A 27,726-nucleotide genomic window follows, 5' to 3' on the forward strand; every position below is an offset into this window, starting at 1 on the left:
GGATTCACAATCCAATCCCATGGCTTAACATGTTTAACAAACGGGGCCTTAGAATAAAGTAAGGGCATCAAAGTAAACCATCTCTCCCTTTGTCGTTATCCCAGAAATCTTGAAACTCACCCATCGGAAACACAGAAATCCACCGACCGGAAACTACCTTTTAGAATAAGAAGAGAGAGAGTGAACGGCAACTCTTGAAACCCACCGATAGGAACCACATCTCTCTCTCTCTCTCTCTCTCTCAAATTGAAAAACCTACAAATCAAACCTCCAATGAAACCACAGAACTGAAAAAAATCATAGATCGGAAACCGTAGAACTATAAAACCCACAAATCAAACCCCCTGAAAACCCCACAAAAATCAAACCTCTGATGATTATGAGGTAGGGCTATTCTCGGTCGAAGCTGTTCTCCAGCGATGACGTTGCAGCGGAGAGAGTGGTACTACTGACCGATGATGACATTGCAGCAGGAATCGAAGCAAGCTCGCTCAAAAAGCTGGCCTCCCTCAGCGAGGGACTGGAGCCGAGGTTAAACTGGCGACCTCTCAAGAGAGGCTGCTGGGTCTGTGTTTTCCCCCCTTTTGTCGCCATTTTGTTGAATATTGTGTTTTGGCTAGTCTGGTGGAGATGCTTTAGGCGCTTGGCACGAGTGACCGTCTTTGTTGTACAGTAGTACTTCCTCCGTCTGGATTTAATAGTCCATTTTTGGAGTTCGTGCCATTTTTCAATCGATTATATCTTCAAATTTATAATGTTTTACGTGATTTTGAAAATATTGTATTATAGAACTAATCGAGATTTATCAAACAAGATCCATATTCGATATGAAATTCATTACGGATTCAAAGATATAACCCATTTTTTAGACGGTTAAAATAGAACTAGGGACAATTAAATCCGGACGGAAGGAGTAATAGTTTGCGTGTGGGTCTTACTCCCATTTACACCCTGGCTCACCTTGTTTTCTTCTCTTTACAATGAGAACTAATTATCTATGCCTGAAGGGGAGTAGTTCCCTTTTCCTCCAAACCAATCCCCTGGAGCCGAGTTGAGTTTTGTTCACCCTCCACTTAAGAGGGCGAACATTACCCTCCTTTCCATTGGTTAACATACTATGGACCCCACCACAAAGTGATGTAATGCTTACCAAAAAATGTATTGCATAGTAAGCATAACATCATTTTATGGTGGAATCCACACCATTTTAACCAATAGAAAAGAGAGTAATGTTCACCCTATTTAAAAGAGGGTGAACAAAATTGCACTCCCTGGAGCCACGTCATCAACAGTGCGAAACCAAATGAAAATCACGTGTGGTGTCTAAACATGAGTTAACTCTTCTACTCCTCCGGTATAAACTTTTAAGGTTTTGAAAATTACCCACATGCCACAACACCCCATATATCTCACCGATAAAAAAGTGGAACGTGCGATCCATAAATAAATGTCTGGTCCACAAACTTATACCTTTATAAACATGCAATTTTTTCATAATTTTTTTTTACAATTTGAAAAAACTCATTAATATATATTGATTTGTGAAAAGAATTTGAATTATTTAGCGAAACAAACTCATCTTTTTGGGAACGAAGGGAGTACAATACAAATTTTTATGGATGGAGGGAGTATTTGTTAAGCGGAAAGTCTACCCTTACCGACCCAAATTTCCGATCGGAATCCTGACACCTCGCTGGGCACACTCCGGCCACCGGATGGCCGATCCGAGCCGTCCAAAAATTCTATAAAAAAAACCCGAGTGGGTTGCCGCAGGAATAAACGGCATCCGCCGGGTGTACATGGCCGATCCGAACAATCCATTTTTGTATTTGGATCGGCCAAAAATGGAGTGCTTGGATCGGCCACCTACATACGTCGGATGCCGTTTATTCTCGCGTAGGCCCACTCGGTTTTTTTTTTTAAATTTTTGGACGGCTCGGATCGGCCGTCTGGTGGCCGAAATGTGCCTTGCGGGACGTCGGGATTCCGATCGGGATTTTGGCCGTCAAGAACTGTAGCTTTACTCTTTGTTTAGTCGCATATTCCACTTTTTAATCGATGAGATATAATGGGGTGTTGTGGCATGTGGGTAATTCTCGAAACCTTCAAGGTTTAAGTTTTTACCGGAGGAGTAGAAGAGTTAACCCGTGTTTAGACACCACATGTTTTTTTCATTTGGTTTGGCACTGTTGATGACGTGGCGCCGGGGGATTGGTTTGCAGGAAAAAGAAACTTCTCCTCCTCAGGCGGAGATAATTTATTGTAAAATTACTCCATTTTTTAATAACATGGAAAATGACCAATCTTTCTCAGCTTGCCCAAAACCCTATAAATGTGGTCTTAAATGAAAGCTCCTCCATCCAACCCCAAAACCCATATCTCTCTCTCCCTCTCTCCCTGCGGTGTAATTCTCTTTTGATTCCTGTTAGTTTCAAATTGAATTGCAGCCGGGGAAAGGGAAAGAGTGGTGAGAATGGACTTGAAACAGCGATCGATCAAACCCCACCTCCACAGAATCCCTTCCTCTGCGGCATTTCCACCGTCCAATATCAAGGCCAAGGCCGCCAAGGTGGTCATGGTCGACGAGGATTCCCCAAAGGCCTCCGACGCCCTGCCCCTCCCTCTGTACATCACAAACGGCGTTTTCTTCACCCTATTCTTCTCTGTGGTCTACTACCTCCTCACCCGCTGGAGGGAGAAGATCCGAAACTCCACCCCTCTCCACGTCGTCACCCTCTCCGAAATCGCTGCCATCGTTGCGTTTGTCGCCTCCTTCATCTACCTCCTTGGCTTCTTTGGCATCAGCTTCGTCCAGTCCTTGATAATCCCCCGCTCTTCCCACGATGACGTCTGGGCCGCCGATGATGACCTTGACCTTGACAACATCATCCTCAAGGAAGAAACTCGCTCCGTTCCTTGTGCTGCCGCCGCCATAGTCGATTGCCCCTCACTCCCCTCCCCCAAACCCCAACCCCACAAGGCCAACGTCGATGATGTTCTCCCTCTTCCTAATAATACTACATCATCGGAAGAAGAAGACGAGGAGATTATCAAGTCTGTGGTGGCCGGAACCACTCCCTCTTATGCCCTGGAGTCCAAGCTCGGGGATTGCTACAGAGCCGCCGCGATTAGGCGGGAGGCATTACAGAGGATGACAGGGAAGTCGGTGGAAGGGTTGCCCTTGGATGGATTCGACTACCAGTCAATACTGGGGCAGTGCTGCGAGATGCCTATTGGGTATGTTCAGGTCCCAGTTGGTATTGCGGGTCCTCTTTTGCTGGACGGCAGGGAGTATTCGGTTCCCATGGCCACAACTGAGGGTTGTTTGGTGGCCAGTACAAACAGGGGATGCAAGGCCATTTACGCTTCCGGTGGGGCCTCCAGTGTCCTGTTAAAAGATGGGATGACCAGGGCTCCTGTTGTCAGGTTCGGCACTGCCAAGAGGGCCGCCGATTTGAAGTTCTTCTTGGAGGACCCCCTCCATTTCGACACCCTCTCCCTCGTTTTTAATAGGTTTGTTTGTTCTCTCTCTTTCTTTTTTTTTCAAAAAATGGGTTCCGTTTCTGATGTTATTTCTATCATTAGACTAACAGCCACCTTGGATTGTGAGAAAGGGCGTGATGAGAATGGGGAACCCTTTCTCACCATTTTAGTGAGGTTTGCTGAGAAAGGAGAGCCAATCAACAACATATCATTATTGTGCTTGACTCCCCATTTCTCACCTAATCACTCAATCCAAGTGAGTGATTTGGTTAGAAACTCTAAGCCTTTCTTCTCTTCTCTTACCAAATAACTCAATCCAAGGGGACTGGAAGGGGAAAAAAACCTTTTTTGCTCTTTATTGTCAATAGAGCTTGGGAATTTAATCATGGTTATTTATTCCATGCCTTTGGATGTTACAGGTCTAGCCGATTTGGTAGGCTACAGAGCATTAAGTGTGCAATTGCTGGGAAGAATCTGTACATGAGGTTCTGTTGCAGCACAGGAGATGCCATGGGAATGAACATGGTCTCGAAAGGTGTACAGAACGTTTTGGATTTCCTTCAGAATGACTTCCCTGACATGGATGTCATCGGCATCTCTGGTAAATTTCAACATTGTTTCTTTCGTTTGTCACTCTCTAATCCGCATTTCAAAACTAGTGCCTGCCATCGTTTCTTGTCAATTAAGATTAGGTAGTTACAGCATGGGCATGTGGGTCTTAATTGGTTTGGTGTTCAAAAATGTATTGCAGGAAACTTCTGTTCCGACAAGAAGCCAGCTGCAGTGAACTGGATCGAAGGAAGGGGGAAGTCAGTTGTATGTGAGGCAATCATTAAGGAGGAGGTGGTGAGGAAGGTGCTAAAGACCGACGTTGGTTCCTTGGTGGAGTTGAACATGCTCAAGAACCTTACGGGTTCAGCAATGGCGGGAGCACTGGGTGGATTCAACGCCCATGCGGGTAATATTGTATCAGCAGTGTTTCTAGCCACAGGCCAAGACCCAGCTCAAAACGTGGAGAGTTCCCACTGCATCACCATGATGGAAGCAGTCAACGATGGCAAGGACCTTCACGTATCCGTTACAATGCCTTCTATTGAGGTTGGAACAGTTGGAGGTGGTACCCAACTAGCATCTCAGTCAGCATGTCTGAACCTGCTTGGGGTGAAGGGTGCGTGCAAAGATTCGCCCGGATCAAACGCAAGGCTGCTGGCTACCATTGTAGCTGGTTCGGTTCTAGCAGGGGAGCTCTCCCTCATGTCAGCAATTGCAGCTGGACAGCTTGTCAAGAGTCACATGAAGTACAACAGATCAAACAAAGATGTTTCTAAACCGGCTTCCTAACTTTTGGGCATATATTCATCAGCTTGTAACTAACTCCAGAGGAAAATTGGTGTATCCTTATACTACTTCAACAATTCTAGTGCTGGATGTTCATAACTGAAAGGATGTTGGAGGGGTGAGGAAACCGGGGAAGGTGGAAAGTTTGCACTGGTTTTGGTTATTTTGTTGTTGTGCTACTCTTGTATTCATTGTTTTGGAATTCCGTTTCCAGTACTGAAATCCCATGTTTCGATTTACAATAAGCTACTACCGTACCAATGATAATCAATCTAAAGTCTGTCAGCCTCATCTCCCATACATGAACATTTATTTGTGTCTGCTACAAAATTACCTTCCAAATTTTCGATGATCTTATATCCGTGGTAGTAGTTTTCAGTGACAAGAAGGGTTCTAAGAAATCTTTGGCTTAATTGCAAGAACACCCCCTAAATTATCGTGTTTTGGCAAGTTCACCCCTTAAGTTTAAATTCGAGCAACTTCACCCCCCAAACTACCAAATTCGAGCAACTTCACCCCCTCCCCCATTTTCCGTCCATTTCTGTTATAAATTTGGATGGAAAGTTTCAAAATTGGGTACCAGTACCACCTAAAATTCGGTACCAGTACCAAATTTGGACAGAAAATTGGGTACCAGTACCACCTAAAATTCGGTACCAGTACCAAATGTGGAAACTTTCCATCCAAATTATAACAGAAATGGACGGAAAATGGGGGAGGGGGTGAAGTTGCTTGAATTTGGTAGTTTGGGGGGTGAAGTTGCTCGAATTTAAACTTAAGGGGGTGAACTTGCCAAAATGCGATAGTTTAGGGGGTGTTTTTGCAATTAAGCCAATCTTTTTTCAACTCAAAGTTTGCGATGAACTCCAGTTCCAGGGTGCGAATAATCACGACAGCATTATTATTTCCTTGTGTTGCGTGATTGACTTCTCTTGGGCGTCCTAGTGAATACCCCTTTTTACTAATCTTTCCTCCTCTTTTTTACGTCCCCTTATTTATTATGGCGGAATCCAGGTGGTCAAATGAAGAAAAATGAGCTTTTGGGAAAAAAAAAAATGTCCGTAATGGCTGCGGCCGTTCCATGTTGACTGATGAATCTAGATTAAACTCTAGGCATTCAGTAGCGCCCACCCCCGAAGACTTACGACCAAGTCTATCTTCAAAATTCGACCCTTTCTGCTGGCAATGTATCTTAATGCCAATTTTTCTCCGTGGGAGGCAACAACCCACCAGAATTGACTGTTGTTTGTCCCTGATGTATTCTTTCGTTTTTTCTTCTCTCAGCACAACCATTTAATTATAATATCTTATATAGTGGAGTACTAATTTCTTAATGAATAATAGCCTGAATGATTCTATATTTTACACGTATTTCATAAGTGGGGGATCATGTGTTTTGATGAGATCCTTTTTAAAAAAAAATTAGAAATGGTAAATTTTAACTATTTATGGACCCCACCATAAGACCAATCCTTTGCATGAGGAGGATATATTTTGTGTTGTGTTTTTGCAAGTTGTGCACATAGTGTTTGTATCCAAAAAAGTGTTTTTGCAAGTTGTACACTTATTAGTGTTTGTACCTAAAAATGACCGTTCAATAAAACGTGCCACAATGCTGGTACTTGGTAACCAAAGGGGAGCAGAGCATGAATTTTTCCCTGCCAAGGTTGCAGTGAATTGCTTTCCAGAATGTGAAAACGTGGGTTCAAGGATTATGGTTTTGTTTGTCCCCATGAAACCATGGCAATAGCACAAAATAGGGCCGTGGGACACTTGGCAATAATTGGTTACAAATATGTTGCATGATTTCAAGCACTATGGAGGTTGTGCATCATGATCCTGAGAATGGGGTGATAACCGCCCTCGGCCAACGTCTATAAAAGCAAGAAACAGAGAAGAGAAAAAGCCCCTGCAAATCAACACACAACTTCAAGCTCTTGCTTCAATTATCTTCCCTTCTGCTCCGGCCACACTATGTTTATTTTTCTGCACTTTCAGTTTCGGCACATGTTACTTTTATTATTTCTGACAACGGAAATCCCGAGCATTTCCATTTCAACAGCGTTCTTTACGTTTGAGCACCGCGCTCATCTCTTCAATAATGGAAAACCCCGAGCATTTTCCATTCCATTCCTACGGCGTTTACAAGGTTCGAGTACCGCACTCGTTCCTCTCTCTACATCACTTTAAGAAAATGGTAAAGTCCTCTTCCGCTGAGGCAAAAAAGAACCAGCGGTGGATTTCATCTATTGCACACAACTCGCATGTTCAGAAGTCAGAATCATGCTCTCTAGCCTAATTCATGTTTGGATCACATCACGGTCTTGGCAGTGTTGGCACGCCCGCGCATCTCAATCACACGGCCAAGGCGTATGCTTCACCTTTTCGATGGAAACACGTAGTATTAGTGACAGGGGGTTATGAGACAACATGCGCGGGGTAGCATGTTTTTGTAACCTGTGTTGTGGTTAAGGTAGGGCACCAAAGGTTTATCATGAAAACCATGCCCATGTCTTACATGCGCAGCTGAGAGATAGTAGTAGAAAGGCGATGCTTTGATATATTCCAATCAAACCAGACTCGCTACTTAACGTGGGACATCCCTTAACGTGAGGGCAGGGAAGAGCTCCAACATTTTGTTGTTTTCTGTTAATCTGAGATTCTGAGTCGAGAACTCCCACTAAATTTCACAAATAAGATACATAATACTGGCTTCTAGCCTCCAGAGATGATCAGTCACACGAGTGTAGATCTTTGTGTGTGTGTGTGTGTGTGTGTGTGTACATGACTTGTGACGCCCAGTCGATAACTATATCTTGCAATACCATCTAGAAGAAAGAAGAAACAAAAACCAATGGTACATGTTCTTATGCAAGTGAAATGCTCTTATTGACAGCAAAGCAGTAGAAGTTCTACCAAAGTCTTGTTCCTCCTCACTACCCCCAATACTCATGTTTTCGAAAGGGTAAGCAACTACAGAAGCAATTTCACCCATGAGCGATTTGTGATGTAAAAGGGCATGAACAAAGATTACACTTGAAGGATTTCTGTGCACGCTCAAACTTTATCTTCTTCAGACATTTTACAGGCTATAAAATGGATAGTCTGCACCTTATTCTCTATTTGTCTAGGTTTTCTGGAAAATATACTATAGTCCAAAAATTGGAAACAGTTAAAAACCCTTTTCATCATGAATGGATGATCACAGTCCATGAGAAAGGTTTTTTGTCATCATGGAAATCTTACATAGAGGTGGTAACAATATCACTCTCGGTCTATGCAATGCCATGTTTTTTAAGCTCTCGGAGTCTTTGCACAAAGAAATGAATGCATCCAGGACACGATATATACTTGTGGGGTGATGGAGACAGTACAAGGAGGATTCACTGGCTTTCATGGCATAAAATGGTGAGAAATAAATTGAGAGGAGGTTTTGATTTTAAGGACTTGTCGATCCTCAATCTAGCCATGTTGGCTAAATTTGGATGGAGATTAATAGCCAGCCCTCACACTTAGGTTGGTAAAGGTACTTAAGGCCAAGTACTACCAAGAAAGCTCTTTTTTATATGCTAAATTAGGTTCTAATCCATCGTGGGTATCAAGAAGCGTTATGGAAGAGGAAGAATCCTTAAAGCTGGGGTTCAATGGAGAATTGGCTGGGGAAACAATGTGGGGCTGACTCTGATCCGTGGCTATAGAAACCCATGACTTACAGTCCCCAATGGGTTGCTGAGGAGGGAAGGAATTTAAAAGTTCTTTTTATGATTGGTGGGTACATGAGATCATGGAAGAGAAATATAGTTCATGAACTATTTCGAGAAGATGATGCTGGGGGGATTCTTGCTATTAATTCAATTGCCAGCGGGGACTTGGTTGGTCGACTAGTGTGGCATTATACTCCAAATGTCATGTACTAGCTTAAGTTTTAATCCCAATGGAGAATTTGGAGAATTGCCAGCAAATCCAGTAGGTGTGAGGAGTATAAACGAAAGTAAAACAAGCTATCTATGACATAGTGCCTGTTAAGAAAATTTTGTTCATGAGAAAAATCATAGTGGATCCTATCTAGCCTGTGTCCAAAGAAGATCCAAAGTCCCTGTCTTCAGGTTATTGCTCATTGTAAGCTTCCCCAAACCTTTGGGAAGGCTTCCCCGCTTCTATTACTAACAAATGTGACAAAGGTAAAGTAATTTGAAAGAGATTGTGCCGTACAAACCTACACATAGGTGTGTATTAATCGTAACAACTAACATACTTCGATATTGTTCAGAAGGATTGACAAATGGATGTTGCTCTTTGATTTCTTCTTCTGATTTTGTCCTCCTATAGTCCTAGTTCTTTAGGGTTGGGTTCTCTAAGCCATAAAGAGTAAGCTTTGTAGTCATGAGGTCTCTAACTAAAGATTTCAAGGCAATAGAGTAATACAAATGATATTGAACTCCTCTTTCTTATAAATACATTTCAAATTTATCCTCTTTTTTCTTTTTCATATCTCAAAGCAAAATTTGTACATTTTAAATAGTCAGCTTAGTTAGTAAATTTTTTGGAAATGAACAATTATATTGCTTTTACTTTTGAATTTAGGAAGTTATTATACATAACATTTGATAGGTAATTTTGGAGAAGTTACAAGTATTTGAGTGCCATTATTTTATTTTACAGTTAATTTAAAATGCAAATTTACAAAATATTGGACCAATAAATGTTGTAGGATACTAGGAGTAGCTTTTCCACGTTGGTGCTCGCTTCTGCTTTCATTGTAAGAACTTCTTTGTCTTTTGATTCATTGTTGATCCTGTTTGCTGGTATATACGTGTCGTGGGGGCGTAGTGATAGTGGTGCATGGTGGTGGTGGCAAAGGGTGATGAAGAGGGACTCAGTTGCAGTGGCTTTAAAAGAACAAGAAGCTACCTATGCACTATGTATGTATGTGTATAATGTGGTCCGATTTGAATTTGAACTGAAATAACTGGAGTTTTTTTTTGGGTTTTGGTAGTTTCACTTACGATTATGAAGACCTCTTGAACCAAATTATGGTACTCTCTCATTGCAACATGTTGCGGCTTCATCTCCTGATCCTGATTCATCATTGCAAGATGTTGCGGCTTCATCTCCTGATCCTGATTCAGCTTATTGTGTGGTTATCGCATGTATGTATAGCTACATATGTATATGAACAAATAGAGTTGGCATTGTGGATGAGAGCATGAAAGCCCTTGGTGTCATTGGATTCCACAAACAACCCTCCTTCCTTGAAACCCGTAAACAGGTGGCCCAAAATAGGCTATTAAGTAGGACTTGGTCTGTCACCATTAATTCCATTAGCCATTCTTCCTACTTTCTTTGCATATCTCTCTCTCTCTCTCTCTCTCTCTCTCTCTCTCTCTCTCTCTCTCCCCACCCCAATTCCTATTCCTAAGTTAACGGAGGAAATTCCATGGATGTTCACTACTTTCTTAGCCATTCTTTTGTGGTCTAATTAGTTATGTTCTATGTTCTTGTCTGCCCCCTTCCCTCACTTTTTCCCCTCATTTTTACTGTTTTTGACAACCCAAGCAGAAACTAGTCTCAATTCTTGTCGTTCATGTGGGTTGGATCTTAAGTCTTAAGCCCTTTTTTAAAAATAAAAATAAAAACTGACAATGGTTCATTTCTCCTTGTCTATGTTTTTATGAATCTACCGTTCAGAAGCTCGAAAAATTTGGATTTAACTCCGGAGCAATATTATTCTTTAGAGAAAAATCCATTGCAAAATGCATAACGCACCACGAGTTAGGGGAGAGAAGAGTCATTGATAAGAACGAAGGAGGGGAGGGGGAGGGGAGATTAACAGAAAATAAGAAGTTGCAGGGGAAAGAAAGAAAGAAAAAAAGATATAGTAGATGGCATCTTTATCCACCCAACCATCTAAAAAGGCAATACGTACCCCTGGGGGTGGTGGTTCTAATTCTGGCTCCCAGGGGGGTACTCGCAATTCAAGTGGACAAACTGTGAAATTTGCCAGACGAACTTCAAGTGGCCGATATGTTAGCCTTTCCAGGGAAGACCTTGATATGTCGGGAGAACTGTCAGGCGATTATATGAACTACACAGTCCACATTCCTCCAACACCTGATAACCAACCAATGGACACCTCAGTGGCTGCAAAGGCTGAAGAACAATATGTTTCCAATTCTCTATTCACCGGTGGATTTAACAGTGTCACTCGAGCCCACCTCATGGATAAGGTGATTGAGTCGGAGGTGAGTCATCCTCAAATGGCTGGTGCCAAGGGCTCTGCATGTTCCATGCCAGCTTGTGATGGCAAGGTCATGAAAGATGAGAGAGGAGCTGATGTTACCCCTTGCGATTGCAGGTAAACTATTTACAGCATTTTGATTTTTATTATATCATGCATGCATACCGGTTAGATAGAACCAATAAATGCTTTCATTTCTCTGCTAAAGTTTCTAATCAGAAACATCAAATGGACTGTCCCTGCAGGTTCAAAATTTGCAGAGATTGCTTTCTTGATGCCCAGAAAGATACAGGTCTTTGTCCAGGGTGCAAGGAACCATACAAAAATGGGGATTATGATGATGATGTACCCGACTTTTCTAGTGGAGCTCTGTCATTGCCAGCCCCAGATGATTCAAAAGGAGACCGACGCAACATGTCCATGATGAAGAGGAACCAAACTGGAGAATTTGATCATAATAAGTGGCTGTTTGAAACAAAGGGTACTTACGGCTATGGTAATGCTTATTGGCCTCAAGACGACATGTATGGTGATGATGGAAATGATGGATTCCAAGGGGGCATGATAGAATCTAATGATAAACCTTGGAAGCCATTAAGTCGGAGAATTCCCATCCCACAAGGCATTATAAGCCCTTACAGGTAGTGGTGGAATTGAATCTCTCATCTAGATTTATTGCATTTTTTACCAGCAAACTAACATGATGCAGATCACTTTACCTAGAAATTTGAAGCTACAGTGCATACAACTAACTTCCATTTTAACTCATCTTAAAATGAAAAACCCTTGTCATACCACTTTGAGAATTTTCACTTTTCATACTTGCCTGAGGAAAAATTGTGAGATTTGTATATACCAATCAGATAAGAGAAAAGGCAAGGGTTATATGGACCCTTCACATGGAAGGCAAGGAAGAGAGATTAACTGTTGCCTACACAAATTCTGTACAACTATTGAGGGCATGCTATTTGGTTTTGTTAAATCTCCATTGCTCGAAGACATTAGAAAAAAAAAATTCCTGAAGGGTGCTTTCATTCGTTTGGTGCCTCTATAGATCTTTTGAAAATTTCATCTCAGCGGGTGTAGTGCTGTAACCGCAGCTCTAGACCAAAACTCTAAAGGGTGATGATGCTGGCTGGTACACCAAGGACGCAATTAAGGGCACATGAGGTGTGAGTTTGATCTCAAAATGTCACTTGTAGTTCAATCATAGTGCATTTTATAGAACATCAAAGTGCCGAAGCATAAGTGCTTGGGTTGAGAACTTAAATTTTCATGGTGCTAAGCATGAAAGAGAGAACTTTGTGGTAATACAGGATCATTGTGGTAGGGCTAGGAACGCTCGTTCAATGTTCCAATTTGGACTTTTCTCAAAGATTGTTTATGTGATATATAGTACTGTTTTTTTTTTTTTTTCCATATGTATTGATCTCGCTTTGTAGGCTGCTGGTTGTGATACGGTTTGTGGTGCTCGGCTTCTTCTTGGCATGGAGGATAACACATCCAAATGAGGATGCTATATGGCTGTGGTTGATGTCAATCTGTTGTGAGGTGTGGTTTGCCTTCTCCTGGATACTTGATCAGATTCCAAAGCTCTGCCCAATAAATCGTTCCACCGACCTTGAAGTCCTGCGTGAGAAATTTGATATGCCATCGCCGTCCAATCCTACTGGCCGCTCCGACCTTCCTGGGATTGACATGTTTGTGTCCACCGCTGATCCTGAAAAAGAGCCTCCACTAGTTACTGCAAACACCATCTTATCAATCCTGGCTGCTGATTACCCAGTGGAGAAGCTCGCTTGCTATATTTCTGACGATGGAGGAGCACTGCTTACTTTCGAGGCAATGGCCGAGGCTGCAAGCTTTGCTGATTTGTGGGTACCATTCTGTCGTAAACATGACATTGAGCCCAGGAATCCGGAGACCTACTTCACCCTTAAGGGGGACCCAACGAAGAACAAGTTGAGGTCAGATTTCGTCAAGGATAGGAGGAGGGTGAAGAGGGAGTATGATGAGTTCAAGGTGAGGATAAACGGGCTCCCTGATTCGATCAGGAGGAGGTCAGAAGCATTCAATGCAAGGGAGGAGATGAAGATGTTGAAGCACATGAGGGAGACTCAGAATGCTGGTGACGCTTTAGAGCCAATCAAGGTCCAAAAGGCCACTTGGATGGCTGATGGAACCCATTGGCCTGGGACTTGGGCAGTGTCTGCTAGAGAGCATTCCAAAGGCGATCATGCAGGAATCCTCCAGGTCATGCTGAAGCCACCAAGCAGTGACCCTCTCATGGGTGGGGCTGACGATGACAAATTCCTAGACTTCACGGATGTTGACATACGCCTTCCCATGTTTGTCTACATGTCTCGTGAGAAGCGACCGGGCTATGATCACAACAAGAAAGCCGGTGCCATGAATGCCCTGGTGCGAGCGTCAGCCGTATTGTCCAACGGCCCTTTCATACTCAACCTCGATTGTGATCACTACATCTTCAACTGTAGAGCTATTCGTGAAGGTATGTGCTTCATGATGGACCGAGGTGGAGAAGACATCTGCTACATTCAGTTCCCTCAGAGATTCGAAGGTATTGATCCTTCTGACCGCTATGCCAACCACAATACTGTGTTTTTTGATGGCAACATGCGAGCGCTTGATGGTGTTCAGGTACTAGGCACTCTGTGTCATCAATTTTTTTGTATGTTAAACTTTCCTTCTCCTTCTACTACTACTAATGTCATTTTCACTGGTCATATAGTACTAGTACTTTGTGCTCCCTTGTTTCAACATCAGGAGCAGCCAAAGCCTAGTTGTAGTACAACTGTAGAAGTATCACTATTTTAAGCAGTACAGTACTAATTTTTGAACATGAACTCATGAAGTAAAGATTGTGCTAATGATCCTGATACATGAATAACTGTGCATGAAGGGCCCAGTTTATGTGGGGACAGGCTGCATGTTTAGGAGGTTTGCACTGTATGGGTTTGATCCTCCGCAGCCTGATAAGTTGCTGGCTCCTAATAATAATAATAAAGCAGCAGCAGATGCAGAGACCCAAACCATATTGACTGCCACAGATTTCGATCCCGAACTGGATGTGAATCTATTGCCCAAGAGATTCGGGAATTCTACAATGCTGTCCGAATCCATTCCAGTTGCTGAATTTCAAGGTCGTCCACTGGCCGATCACCCTGCAGTCAAGTTCGGTCGACCTCCCGGGGCCCTCAGGGTCCCACGTGAACCACTTGATGCTGCTACTGTTGCTGAATCAGTCTCCGTCATCTCTTGTTGGTATGAGGACAAGACAGAGTGGGGTGACCGCGTTGGGTGGATCTATGGTTCAGTTACAGAAGACGTGGTGACAGGGTACCGCATGCACAATCGTGGGTGGCGGTCGGTGTACTGCATCACCAAGCGAGACGCCTTCAGAGGGTCAGCTCCCATAAACCTCACCGATAGGCTCCATCAGGTTCTCCGGTGGGCCACAGGGTCGGTAGAGATTTTCTTCTCCAGAAACAATGCAATCCTGGCTACCAGGAAACTCAAGTTGCTCCAGCGCCTCGCTTATCTCAACGTCGGCATGTACCCCTTCACCTCCATGTTTCTCATCGTCTACTGCTTCCTCCCAGCCCTCTCCCTCTTCTCGGGACAATTCATTGTCCAAAATCTAGATGTCAAATTCCTAATCTACCTTCTGGTGATCACGCTTTGCCTGATCGGGTTAGCCATTTTGGAAGTGAAATGGTCCGAGGTGGGACTGGAGCAGTGGTGGAGGAACGAACAGTTTTGGCTCATCGCCGGAACAAGCGCGCACTTGGCTGCTGTGGTACAAGGCCTTCTCAAGGTGATAGCAGGTATTGAGATATCCTTCACATTGACAGCCAAATCTGGGAGTGAAGACAATGATGACATATACGCCGACTTGTACCTGGTGAAGTGGACCTCCTTGATGATTCCCCCAATTGTGATTGCAATGGTTAACATAATAGCGGTTGCTTTTGCCTTCTCAAGGACGGTTTATAGCACTGTCCCTGCTTGGAGTAAATTCATCGGCGGTACCTTCTTCAGCTTCTGGGTGTTGGCTCATTTGTATCCTTTTGCTAAGGGTTTGATGGGGAGGAGAGGGAAAACCCCCACCATCGTCTTCGTTTGGTCAGGTCTCATTGCAATTACCATCTCATTACTCTGGGTTGCCATCAACCCCTCTACGGGTGCGACCACTGAAGTGGTTGGAGGAGGGACTACTTTTACATTCCCATGAAAAAGATGATGATCAAGTTGCAGTAAGGAAACTTGTGAAACAAATACGCATGGTCGGTTCTTCTTTTTCTTTTCCTTGTACTTCCACTTTTTTCAAGAGGGGAACTACTGGATTCACTGCTTTATGGACCTCTCCACTTAGGATTCATTCCATTACAGAATTTGTTGGGAAAACAAGAAAATATATAGTCCCGTTCAACCCCTGCAGATTGCCATGTCAAGTGGGCCAGTGAAAACGGAAGACATCGCCATCCTTTCTATTTGCTCTAGGATCTTTTTTCTTTTCCCTGCTTTTCTACGCTTTATTTTAATCGTTAGCTTTGAAAACTAAGAGGAGTTTGTGACAGGTTTCAGTAAGATTGCCTTGCACTGAAGATAACAGTGGAGAGAGATCAGCATGTGCAATAATAACGGGTAGAGATACTAGTAAACCTCATACACAGCGATTTGCTACAGATACAAGCTAGGGAGTCGTTCATTTCACTCAAAGTCGTACCTGTTGACAGAATTTATTTCTCAGAACGCGCTGTTCTACCCAATTCTTTTAGTAAATATATATATATATATTAGCTTTTCATTTCTATTGACCTTGTAGAGAAGTGAGGCATGCCCGTGTACATTTTTCATGCAAATATTCCTCCTTTACCAGGCTCCAGTTTTTTGGAGCACCCTACGCTAGTGTTAAAACTCGTTTCCAATGCTATATAGAACACAAATAACATGGTCGTGCATAAATATATGCGCACACGGTAAAGGCATAAACAATGCATGATGCCTACTTTTTTTTTGAGAAGCAACACTGCAAATATATATATCATTAATAATATCCAAGGTTACATCATTAAAAAATTGTATCAATTTTTGCATCAATTCATGGAAGAAACCAGTCCTGCAGATTTCAGTACACATCAGCACACTGTCCACCAAAAATATCCACAAAAAACGCAGAGAAGTTCAATATCTTTTGCAACTTCACACGTGAACCACCCACAAAGCAAAATAAGAAACAAAATTGAATAAAGCTTCGTTTTAACCCCAGTCAAATACTGTAACCCGCAGTTCACACTGAATGATTTAACTCAAAGACATATGAACAAAAAAAACAGCAAGAAAAAGCAATAAGATGGTCTGAAAGCTAGAATTGGAAGAGAGATCAATAAAATTCTGCCTGGGAAAAAATTAGTAGCCGTTAGTTCTATACAGTAATGCAAGCTTTTGCAGGGGTTCCTAACTGCATTAAGACCATGATTAAACAATCGCAATTCTCATCTCTCACTAATAATAACAAAGGCGCCCTAAAAAGAGAAAGCACTTATCCAACTGGATAAGATAGCAACATTGTTATACTTTGAATGAGTTGCCTAAGAAAAAACTTGCATCCAAAAGCTGAATTTAATGCCCTATATTTCCTCCAAAAAAGTCCGAGTCTATGTGCAAAGGTGGTCAGAGCAAACCACTCCCATGAAGTATAATCATCCCTACTACTGCAGATCTGACTGCTCGAATGGTACTCGCACAAACAGCTGGCCATGTAGGGTGACCACAGCAGAGGTCTGATGAGGATCGATCCTGGAAGGTAGGCTCACAACCTACAAATAAAATACAATTCCATAATCATCTAAAGTTGGATTGAGCAGTCTCAAGCAGAAATTGTTGAATTAAAAATTCAAGGAATATCCAAAGCCCGAATCTGTTTTCCAATCTCAAGGGGAGGGGAGGGGGATATAGATCCTTGAGAAACCAGAAAAAAACATCAACATTATGCCATTTATAAGCAGCCGAATTTTCTCATAACAGAGACTACATGATTCTGAAAGTTAATAGAGCATAGAAAGTGGTATCTGAGAGAGAGAGAGAGAGAGAGAGAGAGAGAGAGAGAGAGAGACGTGCTATACTTGGAATATCTTCTTTGAAAGTACCGTTTTCTGAATGAGCCATTCAGATGGGACTAACAGTTCTGTATTTTACACTGCTTCCAGAAGATACATTATACAAACCTTTTTGAATGGTGTGACACCCCAAGGATTGTCTAACTGCTCTGGTTGACCAGATATAACCAAGCGCCCCGCTGGATCAGACTGGACTCGCACCTGATTTCACCAAAGAACAAGAATGTTTAAATAGTGGTTAAAACTGCAAACCACGTAAACTGTATATAATAAGCATGGGAAGAGCAAGAGTCGAAGTTTCAGTTGATGTCCTATTCATCAGCTCTTAAAATGAAATGTTTCTTAGATGGAAGGGGAACAAAAAACAAATATGGAAACACCAGAAAACATAAACAAAGACCATTATATATGTACCTATAAAATAACTATTGAATATTGATTGCATAGAGTTGAGGTTTATCCATCCATTTACGTGAAGATTTTTGAGATAACTGCGTATATTACTAAGAACTAAATGCAAATATGGCAATAAACCAATGATAGAATGTCCAAATACAACCATTTTTTTTTTTTTTTTGGGTCAAAAGTCCAAATACAGCCATACCGTATGTAAATCTATATTATCTCAAGGTACACCAAATGAGGTCAAACAATTTGGTCAAATGGCTCAAGTTTTCTACTGTTCTTATTTCATTAGCGTACTGGTCCAATGTACTGCTAAACTCAGTTCAACTAAAAATGTGGAGAGATTTACAAGATTTTCTACTAACCTCCTCGCGCAAAAGCCCAGGAACCAAAGCGTATACCTCATAGCAGTCTTTCTGTGTAATCAGGATAGTAAACTTAGTTAAATACCCTTAGATTTAGGCTGAATATCCAGCATATCATACTGCTCAAAGAGTAGTACTAGACAAACATACAGTTCTCTGCACATTGATCTTTACCCAATCAGCAGAGGGGCCAATATCAACAACCATGGTGTCAGACCTGACAAAAAAAATCAGATGAATACCATCAATAGAAAAGTTGATGGGCACATGAATATATAAATTTTTGTCCTCCATTACAACCACTTTATGTACATCAGCATGGAAACATTGAGAAGAAATTGCTGCTACCAATTTTCTCCTAACTGGAAAAGAAAGGGGCAGAAATGGAAGCTTTGCCATCTAGAAGGGCCTCCCGATGAGGCATTAGCATTTCAACAAGCATTATTGAAAAGTCCACAGTATTGGAACTTAAAATGACCATTGGGACATAGTCCTCAATCCTCATAGATCAGCAATAAATTTATATGGGCCAATAAAACCAACAAAAAGCAAGACAATTCAGATAGAGAATATTAGATAATAAAGGCTAAATACAAGATGTGATCCAATACCCTACATTAGCATCAAACACAAGGAATCAAAATTCCAAGTCAAACATGATTGCAAGATATAGACTTTAGATCTTAACTGTGACTTTGATGCTTTCAGACGCCCAGCTTTGACAGCTCGTTCAACCGGGGATGGCCTTTTCCGCTTTAGCAAACCTGAAGCATCAAATTTTTAAGGAAAAATTGATGGGGTCTCATATTGCATGACAACTTGCAGATTTAGCAGAGAGAATATACCAATGCTTTTAAGGTATTTTTCACGTCTGGGAGTAGAAGTTGAGTTTTTGTCCTAACCAAAAATGAAGTCTGACATCATTGAATGAAGAAAACAAAAATCATACGTGCAGACATTTTTAGTCGGCCGGGAAGGAACCAACCAAAGAGAAGAAGTGACAAGGCTATAGATTACTTTTCCTCCACAAACCTTTATAAGTGGGTCCCCAACCTCGCCATTCCCAAGAAGACGCTGAGAGTGCCAACCCTGCATAGCACGAGCCGCAGCATCTCTTCTTGCCCTACCTGGTCCTGAAGCTTGATGCATGCCCGGCTGCTAAAAGTAGTTTGTAATGGCACTAAGATATGCGCTAAAAACAAACAAGTACGATCACAGATATTCAAGAAATTTTAGCATTTAAGCACACAATCATGACTATCACCAAGCTGGATCAGGCACAAAAGCGTTACGCATGGACATCCAGAAACTTGGCTAGCATAACAGTTTCCACACCATCACAGGTATTATGCATGGGCTTATAAGACCAGGAACAGCTTATCCGCTTTACCCTTGAAGCAAATATCGTTAATAAAAGAACCCATCTGGATACTGAATGCACTATGGCAAGCAATTAACGTTGACTAAAGGGAAATGCAAAAATACATTTTACCCCCATGGGGTTTGGCTTTGAAGCACTTAGCTTCTTTGACATTCAAAAATAGCCAATGCCCCATGGTTTTGGCTTCTCCACACCTTCCCCTAATCAATGAAAACCCCAACACTAATCCCAGCCACCTTCTTCCACCTCGTTCTCCATCCCTCCGAGCCCCCACCACCACCATTACTCCACTCCCCTGCCACCTGAAGCACTGACACTTCATTTCAGCGGTGGTATCTGTGCCCGGCACACGTCTTGTTGTTATGTACTTATATAGTGGTATTAGCTTCAATGAACTCATCTGGAACACAGAAAGGGCATTTGTGTCCTGTATGAAAACAGGTTTCTGATATTGTTTTTCTTAAATATATTTGGTGTCAAATGGTAATATTAAGATATGACTATTACAGCTCCAAGAATCCGATATGCATCCATGTTCATTCAGATAAAATCACATATACAGAAAGAACTTATTGACGAACTAACCTCGTTATGCCTCTGTGACTGAACTATGAACTGAGACTGAAATGCAGACAGTAGTTGATATTTATGTAGACTTTGCTTACATTAGTATATATTGTATTGTTTGTGGTTATTGCAGCTTCAATTTAATCAAAACATTACAGAGGTAACATACATAACATATGAGAAATGGATTTACAGCTATGACAGATGAAAATCGCTGAATATTAAGATTCCGGACGAACATGAAGGGGGTTCTGTATTACTTTTATGAAAAAGAATCAACATGATATGGAGCACAATTACATGTAAACCCTTACCAGATTCCCAGCACTTGCAGGCTCGGTAAAAGAAGCATCAGTGAAAGGGAGCTCGCCACTACGCATTTTATGCTTTTCATATTCCAGTAAAGCCTGCAAAAAAAATATCAGCGACTCCAAAAAATGCAGGTAAGAAGAAGCAAGCAGATGCCCACCAAAAACAACCCGCACAAATGTGAAGAACCCATTGACCCGAATCTACATAGAGATGTATAAGGACATAGTGAAAATTTCAAAAGGAACATTATCCCCCCTCCTGATCAACTATAAAGATTCACAAACACCCATGTCTGTAACTTGAAATATTTTAACCACAAAGGGTAGGTTGTACTTAAGCGGAAGCCCTTTCAATCCAAAATATATTAACTAGAACTTCATGAGTTCTCTTCTTCTAGCTAACAAAAACATGACTTGATTATTCGGGTGAAACATCCAACCAAATGACACGTGTATGTGAAGCAAAGTCTCACATCGCCAGCTCTCACTTCATGAGCTAACTTTTAGGGTCGAGTTCTACCCAATACCGTGTAACATAGCATCAGAGCTATACCAGAGAAGGATAGGGTGTGTGTATCTGGCTGCACGCGACAGTTGCTGCCGAGTGAGCACGTTGCACGTGAGGGAGGGTACAAAGAGAAATCCCACATTGCCTGGGTACCAAAGTAACTTGAAGAATATAAGTATGAGGGTACCCTCACTTCAACAACTGGGGTTAAGTTCTACCCAAGACCGGGTGACAGTGTAATATTTAGGAAGAACCATAGCTTTCTGTATAGTCAATATTGTACCAATTTCCTCTTTGTTAAGAAGTTATATTGTTCCAACTTTCCCCTTGGACAGAGTAATTATGAGTGGAGACTAGGAAATTTGCAACAAAATTTTATGAGCCAGAGTTTCGATACCACAAACAACCAAAGTAGAGAGAGAGAGAGAGAGAGAGAGAGAGAGAGAGAGAGAGAGATGGTATATTACGGTTATGGCATAACTACAAAAGAAGATAAACAAGAGAAAAAGACAACCCCGTTTAGGCAGTGTAGTGGCCAAGAATGATGCATAGTAGAGTAAGGGTATCACAATTCAAATGGATGTACAGGAGGATGTATACATGTACAACCTATCCGTTAGATGGTTGTACACATTCTAGCCGAATGCTCCCTCCGTCCCATAAAGATAGTCCCTTATTCCATTTTGAGAGGTCCCAAAATACATGTCCACTTTCCAAAAATAACCATAGAAACTTTGTAAAAATCCATTATTACCCTAATGATTAAATTAAAGTATGTCTACCTACATCAATCAAATTTGGAAAGTTAAGGGCATAATTGGAAAGTCAAATGCATTTTGATGTAATCATTATGCTTTGTTAAAAAGTTGGAATCCCCAAATGGGACTATAAAAATGGGACGGAAGGAGTATAACAAAGCCATGACAGGTATTCTTGCCTTTCCACCTCAGCATATGAAATTCCCAAGTACAAACTTTTCCAGAAAGGAAAAAAGATTCTGACCTCCAAATTTTCGGCAAACCTGTCTCCTTGGTTCTGACAATCCAACTCACCTTTCATGGTTCATAGAGAAACATCAAAGGACACGGAAGTACTGAATTAGATTCATTAAGAAATTTGGCTTTTCCTTATTTGGAAAACTATTTGATTTATTTGGATGCAAATTGTTACACCTCGCACATTTGATTTCACTATCCGGAAGACCCATCTCCTTGGGCCCAACAATCCAACTCACCTTCCAGGGACAAGAGATAGCAACATCAAGATAGTACACTAACACATGGAATTATTTGATTTCACTATTTGCTAATTGTTGATGCATTTGGTGCTGAGCTGGAACCAAGCAAACAAATAAATTTCTTGAATCAAATTCTGGGAGAACCATCCAACTATTCCAAAGTTTTACCTAAACTTTTAATGCTTACATAGTTTTTTCATCTATTTTTTCCTATTATTCCGTTCGCCTTATTCAGGAATATGTAGTATAAGAACATCTCACATAGTATCTCCTACTTAACACAAACTAAAACGCAAAATTTTAATTTTAATTCTAATTTGAATTTGTTTTTCGTTTAAGCATAAGAGTAGGATTTGAAATCATATCATCGCTACCTTGCAAGACCAGAAAGGCAGACAATCATTGTAGTATAGAACCATATCTATCTTAGCTGCTCCTACTCCACCTTCCCCCCAAAATAACCAAGCTCCCATAAAGTGTCATAGAAACACACAAATTTTTAAACTACTTAAACATTTTGAGCATGGACTTTCCACCTCAAACAAAGTCAACTGGAAGAACGATGTTCCATGGAATTTACTTTCTCTTGCTACTAAATTAACAAAAAAGTTCTTATAGGCTCAAACTCCTCTTTAATGAGTCTTAGGCTATGTTTAACCTAGAACAAAGTCAATCTGCTCAACTCCACAAACAAATATACATTGTCCTCACCCCTCCGTCCCTACATCAACATATTGTCTTTTACCATAATAATATTCGCTATGCGAGAGGTCAGTGGATAAAGGATTACCGGCAAAAAAAAAGCAATTGACATCAAGGAAATCAGCGAAAATAAAGGCAAACCCAAAAGAAGAGAAACCCTACATACTTGATCTCGATGTAAGTGGCTCAATGCAATATCATATTCTGCCCAAATCTATTGTGCAGAGGCCTATCCATAAACATGCTAGGAAACCCTAATCAAAGTGAAGCAAAATTTAAATCCTAACAAAATTCCAAGTAAAGATAAATTTCCCAGAGTCTTAAATTATTGCCTCATCGAACACCTTCTATTGCCTCATCAGTTGGTCTGCAATAGAAGTTAGAACCTCCTCATGTACTTCAAAATTCCTTTAGGCATAAACTTTTACTCCTCAAATGTACCAGAATATCACAATTACTTCCGATAAGCTACATGAACCTATATTGTGCCTCTACTCATCCAATGTTATGTCTTCTACGAAATGATGACCCCTTGTGATTCTGTCACCATCTTGCTTTTGTTCTGTATGTGTTTGGCCTAGCATTTGTTGCACCTTGCCCCTGCATGCACACTTAGAAGGGAAACACTCCTTTCCATAGCTGTCATTCTTGTTTAACGAAACATTCATGTTACAAAAACTTTAATCCAGATTGAGAGATTAGGAAGTGTACTTTATAATACTTCTATAAAAAAAATTGTCATACTATTCCCAATGCAGTTCAAGGTTCCACATGTTCAAGGAAAAAAGAAAGACTCACCATCAAAATTCTCAATATCAAGCAATATGCAAAGGAAGAAATAACTCAGCAACTATAGCATAACCTTTTCATAGAAACATCGAAAGGTCCATGAGACAGTTGTACATGTCCTGCAAGTTTAAAATTATGAAACATTTAGCCCTGAAGTTCAATTATCGTAAAAAATCAACAATATAATACAGCGGCCAAGCAAGAGGAGTATGAGAAGGTAACCTATTCTTAACAAGTGTACAGTCTAACTTAATTTTTCCAGATTTCAATTCTTTTCCAGGGGAAATTTTAGTTAATGACAGGAGATATGGTCTTTACAGTTTTATTACACAGCACTACCCTAAGGGTAACCCCAGCATAATTGATCAAAAACCTACACCCTTAGGGATTTCCTATATGCTCTAAACAAGCTCCAACTATATTTGACATTCAGGAAATTGCTTTCAAGTCTATCTATTGTGCAGCCGTGGATAACCTACGTGGACCTTTATTTGCTAAGTTTGGGACAAGGGTCATCTACAATTTGGGCAGAAACCTCTATGCCAAAGTTGCATCTATCATTACTAATCAGAAATGGCAGTGGCCAAGAAGAAGGAATGCAGTTACTAGAGAAATCCTAAGGAGTACTCCTGCTTCTCTTACTCCTCACATCTCTCAAGAGGATTCAGTGGTATGGAACCTGACAGCAAATGGTAGATTCTCCATAAAATCTGCCTGGAATCCCCTCAGAACTCCCCACCCGGTTGTGAATTGGTCCAAAGTAATTTGGTTTAAGCATGCTGTCCATTGTTGGTCAATTATCCAGGGGATGACAGTCCTGGGTAGTTTGTTCACTAGGGATAGACTCCTTAAATTGGGAATGCTTGTGGATGCTCAGTGTGTGATGTGCTCAGCTGCAAATGAGAGTCACGAACACCTTTTCTTTCAATGTTCTTTTTCATCTCAAGTGTGGAAGTCAGTTCAACAGAGGCTTAGGCCTCCTTGCCCCTTCAATGACCTACCTCAGATTATGGGATGGATGGTTCAACATAGGACTGATACCCAATTTCATCTAAGCTTGCTTTGGCTGATATTATCTACCACGTTGGGGGAGAACGTAACAGAAGAATTTTCCAGGCTGCTCGGGGTGATGTGCATCAGTTGGAAGCCAAGGTTTTGACTGATATCAAGGCTTGTGCTAGTTCCTGGAGAAGAATTAAGAAGACTGCTGCTAACATAGCTTTCTGCTCTTCTTTGAATATTCCTTCTCAAGTCTTTAGTAGAGCTTAAGACTGGATGTGTATACCCCATATTTGGATGCTTGTTTTTTGTTGTGCTAACTCCTAGCTAGCAGTTTTGCTTTGTAGGGTGTTAGCTTGTTGTTTTGTTTTTTAGCCCATTTGGCTCTTTTATGGGGTATGCCCCTGTCTTAGTAGCTTCCTGCATCTACGAGGATTTTCTGACTGCTGCTCTCTTTGTCAACTGACAGCTAACCGGTACATACAACTAGTCCGCACCGCTCTAACAGCTGCTACAAACCGATGCGAGAGCACTGCCACTTACTTCCTCTCCGAAAGCTGCTCTGTAAGTTTGGTTTTGTCAATAAAATCTTACTTTACCCAAAAAACTATATTTGACAACTAAACAACTAATTTGAGAACTGAACAACTACTACTAATAGAAAGGCAATAAAACTGTATGCATACAAACTCAGATGTCCCTTCTTAAGTCATCTAAAACGAATGATTTAAATTAGAACCATACAAATTGACAAGAAACATTTGGTACTCCTTACTTCGGGGGCTTGAATGATTCTCCGACTTGCCGCCAATACTTGCACGACGTTACCTACAAATGCCATACAAAAAGGAAAAAATTACAAATTTAATGTTGCAATTTTTTGTAGCTGACAGTGACGAAAGATTATACTTGTTAAAACCCTGGAAGGAATCTTACAATCGATCAACTAAAACTAGAGGTAACAAGTATATTTGACGGACAAATGACCAGCAAAACTAAGGCGTGTACTTATCAAGAAAACTAGGATTGCTAAGTTTTCTGCTAGTTTTCCCTCTTACGTGTGTGTGTGTGTGTGTGTGTTGGTGGGGAAGGGATATTAAACATTTTACACAGAAGCAGCAATGAATACTCTGAACATAACCACGCATTTGCATATCTAGTCACATGAACCCATACAACTACCAACAGGTCAATACACACACACACACACACACAGAAAGAGAAGTCAATCAAACTCTGGTTACCTGTTCATAGCCGCCAAGTCTGATGACAGCTCTCCATAACCTAACTCACGGGAAAAAAAGGAAGAGAAGTCGGTGCAAACAAGGAAGGCACAAAAAAAATTGACAGTAGGCAAAAACTGCAAATATGAATAAACAGTCACCAAAAACTGACTTGAGGCAATTTAGTGGTTCTCCATAAAATCTTGGGGGTTTGAATTCCAGAAACCTCTCTTTGTGGAAGGTTTCCAACTCCCTCATGAATGCTGCTTGCTCCTCCTCTGTTCCCCACTCATCAGCCATATCATTAGATTCCAAGAGGAACGACCTGTTCGAGCTCTTGTCCTCAATTGCAACTCCTACATCCAATTCATCCTTACGAGATTCATTTTTTATTTTGCTGTCCACTAGCACCTCTTTCCCCATCACCGCGCCATTTGATTCCTCTTCAATTCCATTATCGGGTGTTAACTCTGTTCCAGTCATCACGTCATCCAATTCCTCCTCCTTTGTACCCGTATTCTGAGGTAATTCCAAGTCAGTCACCCCAACATTCAATTCCTCACTGTTTGATTCGTGGTCCTTTGTTTCATGTTCTGGTAGAAACTCTGCCCTCATTTCACCATAGTTCAATTCATCTTCCTTTGCTGCAATGCCCTCATCCAACTCCATCACAGTCAACCCTCTCTTCAGTTCCTTCCCTATTTCATCGTCAGCTTGAGTTTTCACAGACATCTCAACAAGCCTGATAGAGTCTGACTGAATCGGGGGATCCAGGTGCATGTCCTCGAATTTTTCATTTCTGTCCTGAGGCTCATTTGGGCTGGCATTATTGGCAGGATCAACAGCAGAAGGTTCAATAAGACTTTTTTCTTCAAGCGAGCTACCTTCTTTAGGCAATTCAAGACTCCTAACATCAGGGTGCTCAAGGTCATCTTCTGGATGCAACCTTGCAGTTGCAATAGGGTTTTGGATATGGTGAGGGAGAACGCATTCCTTGTTCCCAACGTTTGCATAATCAGATTGCAGAGACTCCTTATTTCCAGCTAGTCTGTCGGTGGAGTGAGTGGAATCCTTGTCGCCAAGATAGGTGCTTTCATCCTTCTCCACCTCCGTGTCCTCCACCGCGATATCGTTGCTAACACCATCGTGTTCATCTGTGACTTTTACCATTTCTTGATTATCCTCTGCAGGGTCGGCCAAGCAGAAGCCTAGAAAGCCACCGCTTCAGGCCAACAACAAAATGCCAAAGGAGCTGGCACTGAATGTGGGATACTCGTACTTACTAGACCCCAAAACTAATGTGTTCGGTGAGATAACCACGAACAGGAAGAGCGGAGAGAGGGGGATATACGACGACGGTCCACGGAGAGGGATGAGAGACAAGTACCTGTTGTTAGCGTCGCCGGAGCTGCTGAGATTTGTTCGATTTAGATCATCTCGGGTGGTATTCTGATCGATTGACTATTAGGGCTTACACACACTCTCTCTCTCGTACATACACAGTAAAACAGATTTTGCCTCTAAACACAGGTCTCAGTTGTTATTGGTCAACGAATTGTGCAGGAAACTTGGTCCGATAAAAATGAATGGGGTGGAGGAACCGAAAATGAAATTTATTTTATCTTTATCCAATGGGATTTCGAACAGTTCAAAAAAAAAAAAAAGAATCTCGAATAAAAGTAATTTTGGAAGCTAAATATCTGACCATCATATTTTCAAGAAATTAATAAATACAAAATACTATCTCTGAATCGCTTAAATAAGCCAACCAGTATTGTTTCAAATTGACCTCAATATATATTTTTATAAATTTATGAAAAACAAAAATACTTCAAATAGAGAAATAAAATAAATTCTAACACTTTGATATACATTAACATTAGTCCTAATAACAAATTAAGATGGTTAACATATTATAGAGTTCAAGTTTTATTAAATTATCCTAAAAATCAAGCCTTTTTTAAGCAAGAGAAACAAATACATTTATTTTTGTACCAGCCGAGATTCCGTTACAAGTTTGGCATTGATCGGTATCTG

General features: G+C 41.3%; 3 protein-coding genes across 6 annotated transcripts; 2 read left to right on the top strand and 1 right to left on the bottom strand.

Annotated features, from left to right (window-relative positions):
* The first annotated feature begins 2,316 nt into the window (after positions 1-2,316).
* Positions 2,317-5,106, top strand: LOC131307834 (3-hydroxy-3-methylglutaryl-coenzyme A reductase-like). The gene is made up of 3 exons (XM_058334543.1): positions 2,317-3,513; positions 3,903-4,084; positions 4,235-5,106. The coding sequence occupies exons 1-3, from the start codon at positions 2,474-2,476 to the stop codon at positions 4,822-4,824; spliced, it is 1,812 nt and encodes a 603-aa protein (XP_058190526.1). The 5' UTR covers positions 2,317-2,473; the 3' UTR covers positions 4,825-5,106.
* A 5,094-nt stretch (positions 5,107-10,200) lies between these two features.
* LOC131307831 (cellulose synthase-like protein D4) lies at positions 10,201-15,783 on the top strand. 2 transcript variants are annotated; one of them, XR_009194237.1, is made up of 5 exons: positions 10,201-11,176; positions 11,305-11,700; positions 12,502-13,720; positions 13,983-15,366; positions 15,661-15,783. XR_009194237.1 is itself a non-coding variant. In XM_058334535.1 (4 exons), the coding sequence occupies exons 1-4, from the start codon at positions 10,704-10,706 to the stop codon at positions 15,312-15,314; spliced, it is 3,420 nt and encodes a 1,139-aa protein (XP_058190518.1). In that variant the 5' UTR covers positions 10,201-10,703; the 3' UTR covers positions 15,315-15,783. The 2 variants fall into 2 exon arrangements, 1 of the variants encoding a protein (XP_058190518.1); XM_058334535.1 differs by having other exon boundaries at positions 13,983-15,783.
* Positions 15,784-16,449: 666 nt separating this feature from the next.
* Positions 16,450-27,278, bottom strand: LOC131307835 (AT-rich interactive domain-containing protein 6-like). Of its 3 annotated transcripts, none has more exons than XM_058334545.1 (12): positions 25,862-27,278; positions 25,711-25,750; positions 25,242-25,294; positions 23,541-23,586; positions 20,235-20,327; positions 19,005-19,127; positions 18,818-18,869; positions 18,661-18,736; positions 18,123-18,189; positions 17,973-18,023; positions 17,311-17,403; positions 16,450-16,902 (listed from the first exon to the last, which is right to left on the bottom strand). In XM_058334545.1, exons 1-12 carry the CDS (start codon positions 26,857-26,859, stop codon positions 16,795-16,797), a joined length of 1,800 nt encoding a protein of 599 aa, XP_058190528.1. In that variant the 5' UTR covers positions 26,860-27,278; the 3' UTR covers positions 16,450-16,794. The 3 variants fall into 3 exon arrangements, with proteins under 3 accessions (XP_058190528.1, XP_058190527.1, XP_058190529.1); XM_058334544.1 differs by having other exon boundaries at positions 19,005-19,130; XM_058334546.1 differs by lacking the exons at positions 16,450-16,902; positions 17,311-17,403; positions 17,973-18,023; ... (2 more) ...; positions 18,818-18,869; positions 19,005-19,127 and adding an exon at positions 19,144-19,780.
* Positions 27,279-27,726: the final 448 nt, after the last annotated feature.

The sequence above is a fragment of the Rhododendron vialii genome, chromosome 11a (assembly GCF_030253575.1).
Source record: "Rhododendron vialii isolate Sample 1 chromosome 11a, ASM3025357v1".
Lineage (NCBI taxonomy): Eukaryota > Viridiplantae > Streptophyta > Magnoliopsida > Ericales > Ericaceae > Rhododendron > Rhododendron vialii.

Excerpts from the sequence above, each read along its gene's own strand:
- LOC131307834 (XM_058334543.1), top strand. The coding sequence starts at position 2,474 with ATGGACTTGAAACAGCGATCGATCAAACCCCACCTCCACAGAATCCCT. Across the intron at positions 3,514-3,902 it reads CTCTCCCTCGTTTTTAATAG|GTCTAGCCGATTTGGTAGGC; the intron begins GTTTGTTTGTTC and ends TGGATGTTACAG. Across the intron at positions 4,085-4,234 it reads GGATGTCATCGGCATCTCTG|GAAACTTCTGTTCCGACAAG; the intron begins GTAAATTTCAAC and ends AATGTATTGCAG.
- LOC131307831 (XM_058334535.1), top strand. The coding sequence starts at position 10,704 with ATGGCATCTTTATCCACCCAACCATCTAAAAAGGCAATACGTACCCCT. Across the intron at positions 11,177-11,304 it reads GTTACCCCTTGCGATTGCAG|GTTCAAAATTTGCAGAGATT; the intron begins GTAAACTATTTA and ends CTGTCCCTGCAG. Across the intron at positions 13,721-13,982 it reads GAGCGCTTGATGGTGTTCAG|GGCCCAGTTTATGTGGGGAC; the intron begins GTACTAGGCACT and ends CTGTGCATGAAG.
- LOC131307835 (XM_058334544.1), bottom strand. The coding sequence starts at position 26,859 with ATGGTAAAAGTCACAGATGAACACGATGGTGTTAGCAACGATATCGCG. Across the intron at positions 25,295-25,710 it reads GACTTGGCGGCTATGAACAG|GTAACGTCGTGCAAGTATTG; the intron begins GTAACCAGAGTT and ends TGGCATTTGTAG. Across the intron at positions 23,587-25,241 it reads GAATCATTCAAGCCCCCGAA|GACATGTACAACTGTCTCAT; the intron begins GTAAGGAGTACC and ends TTAAACTTGCAG.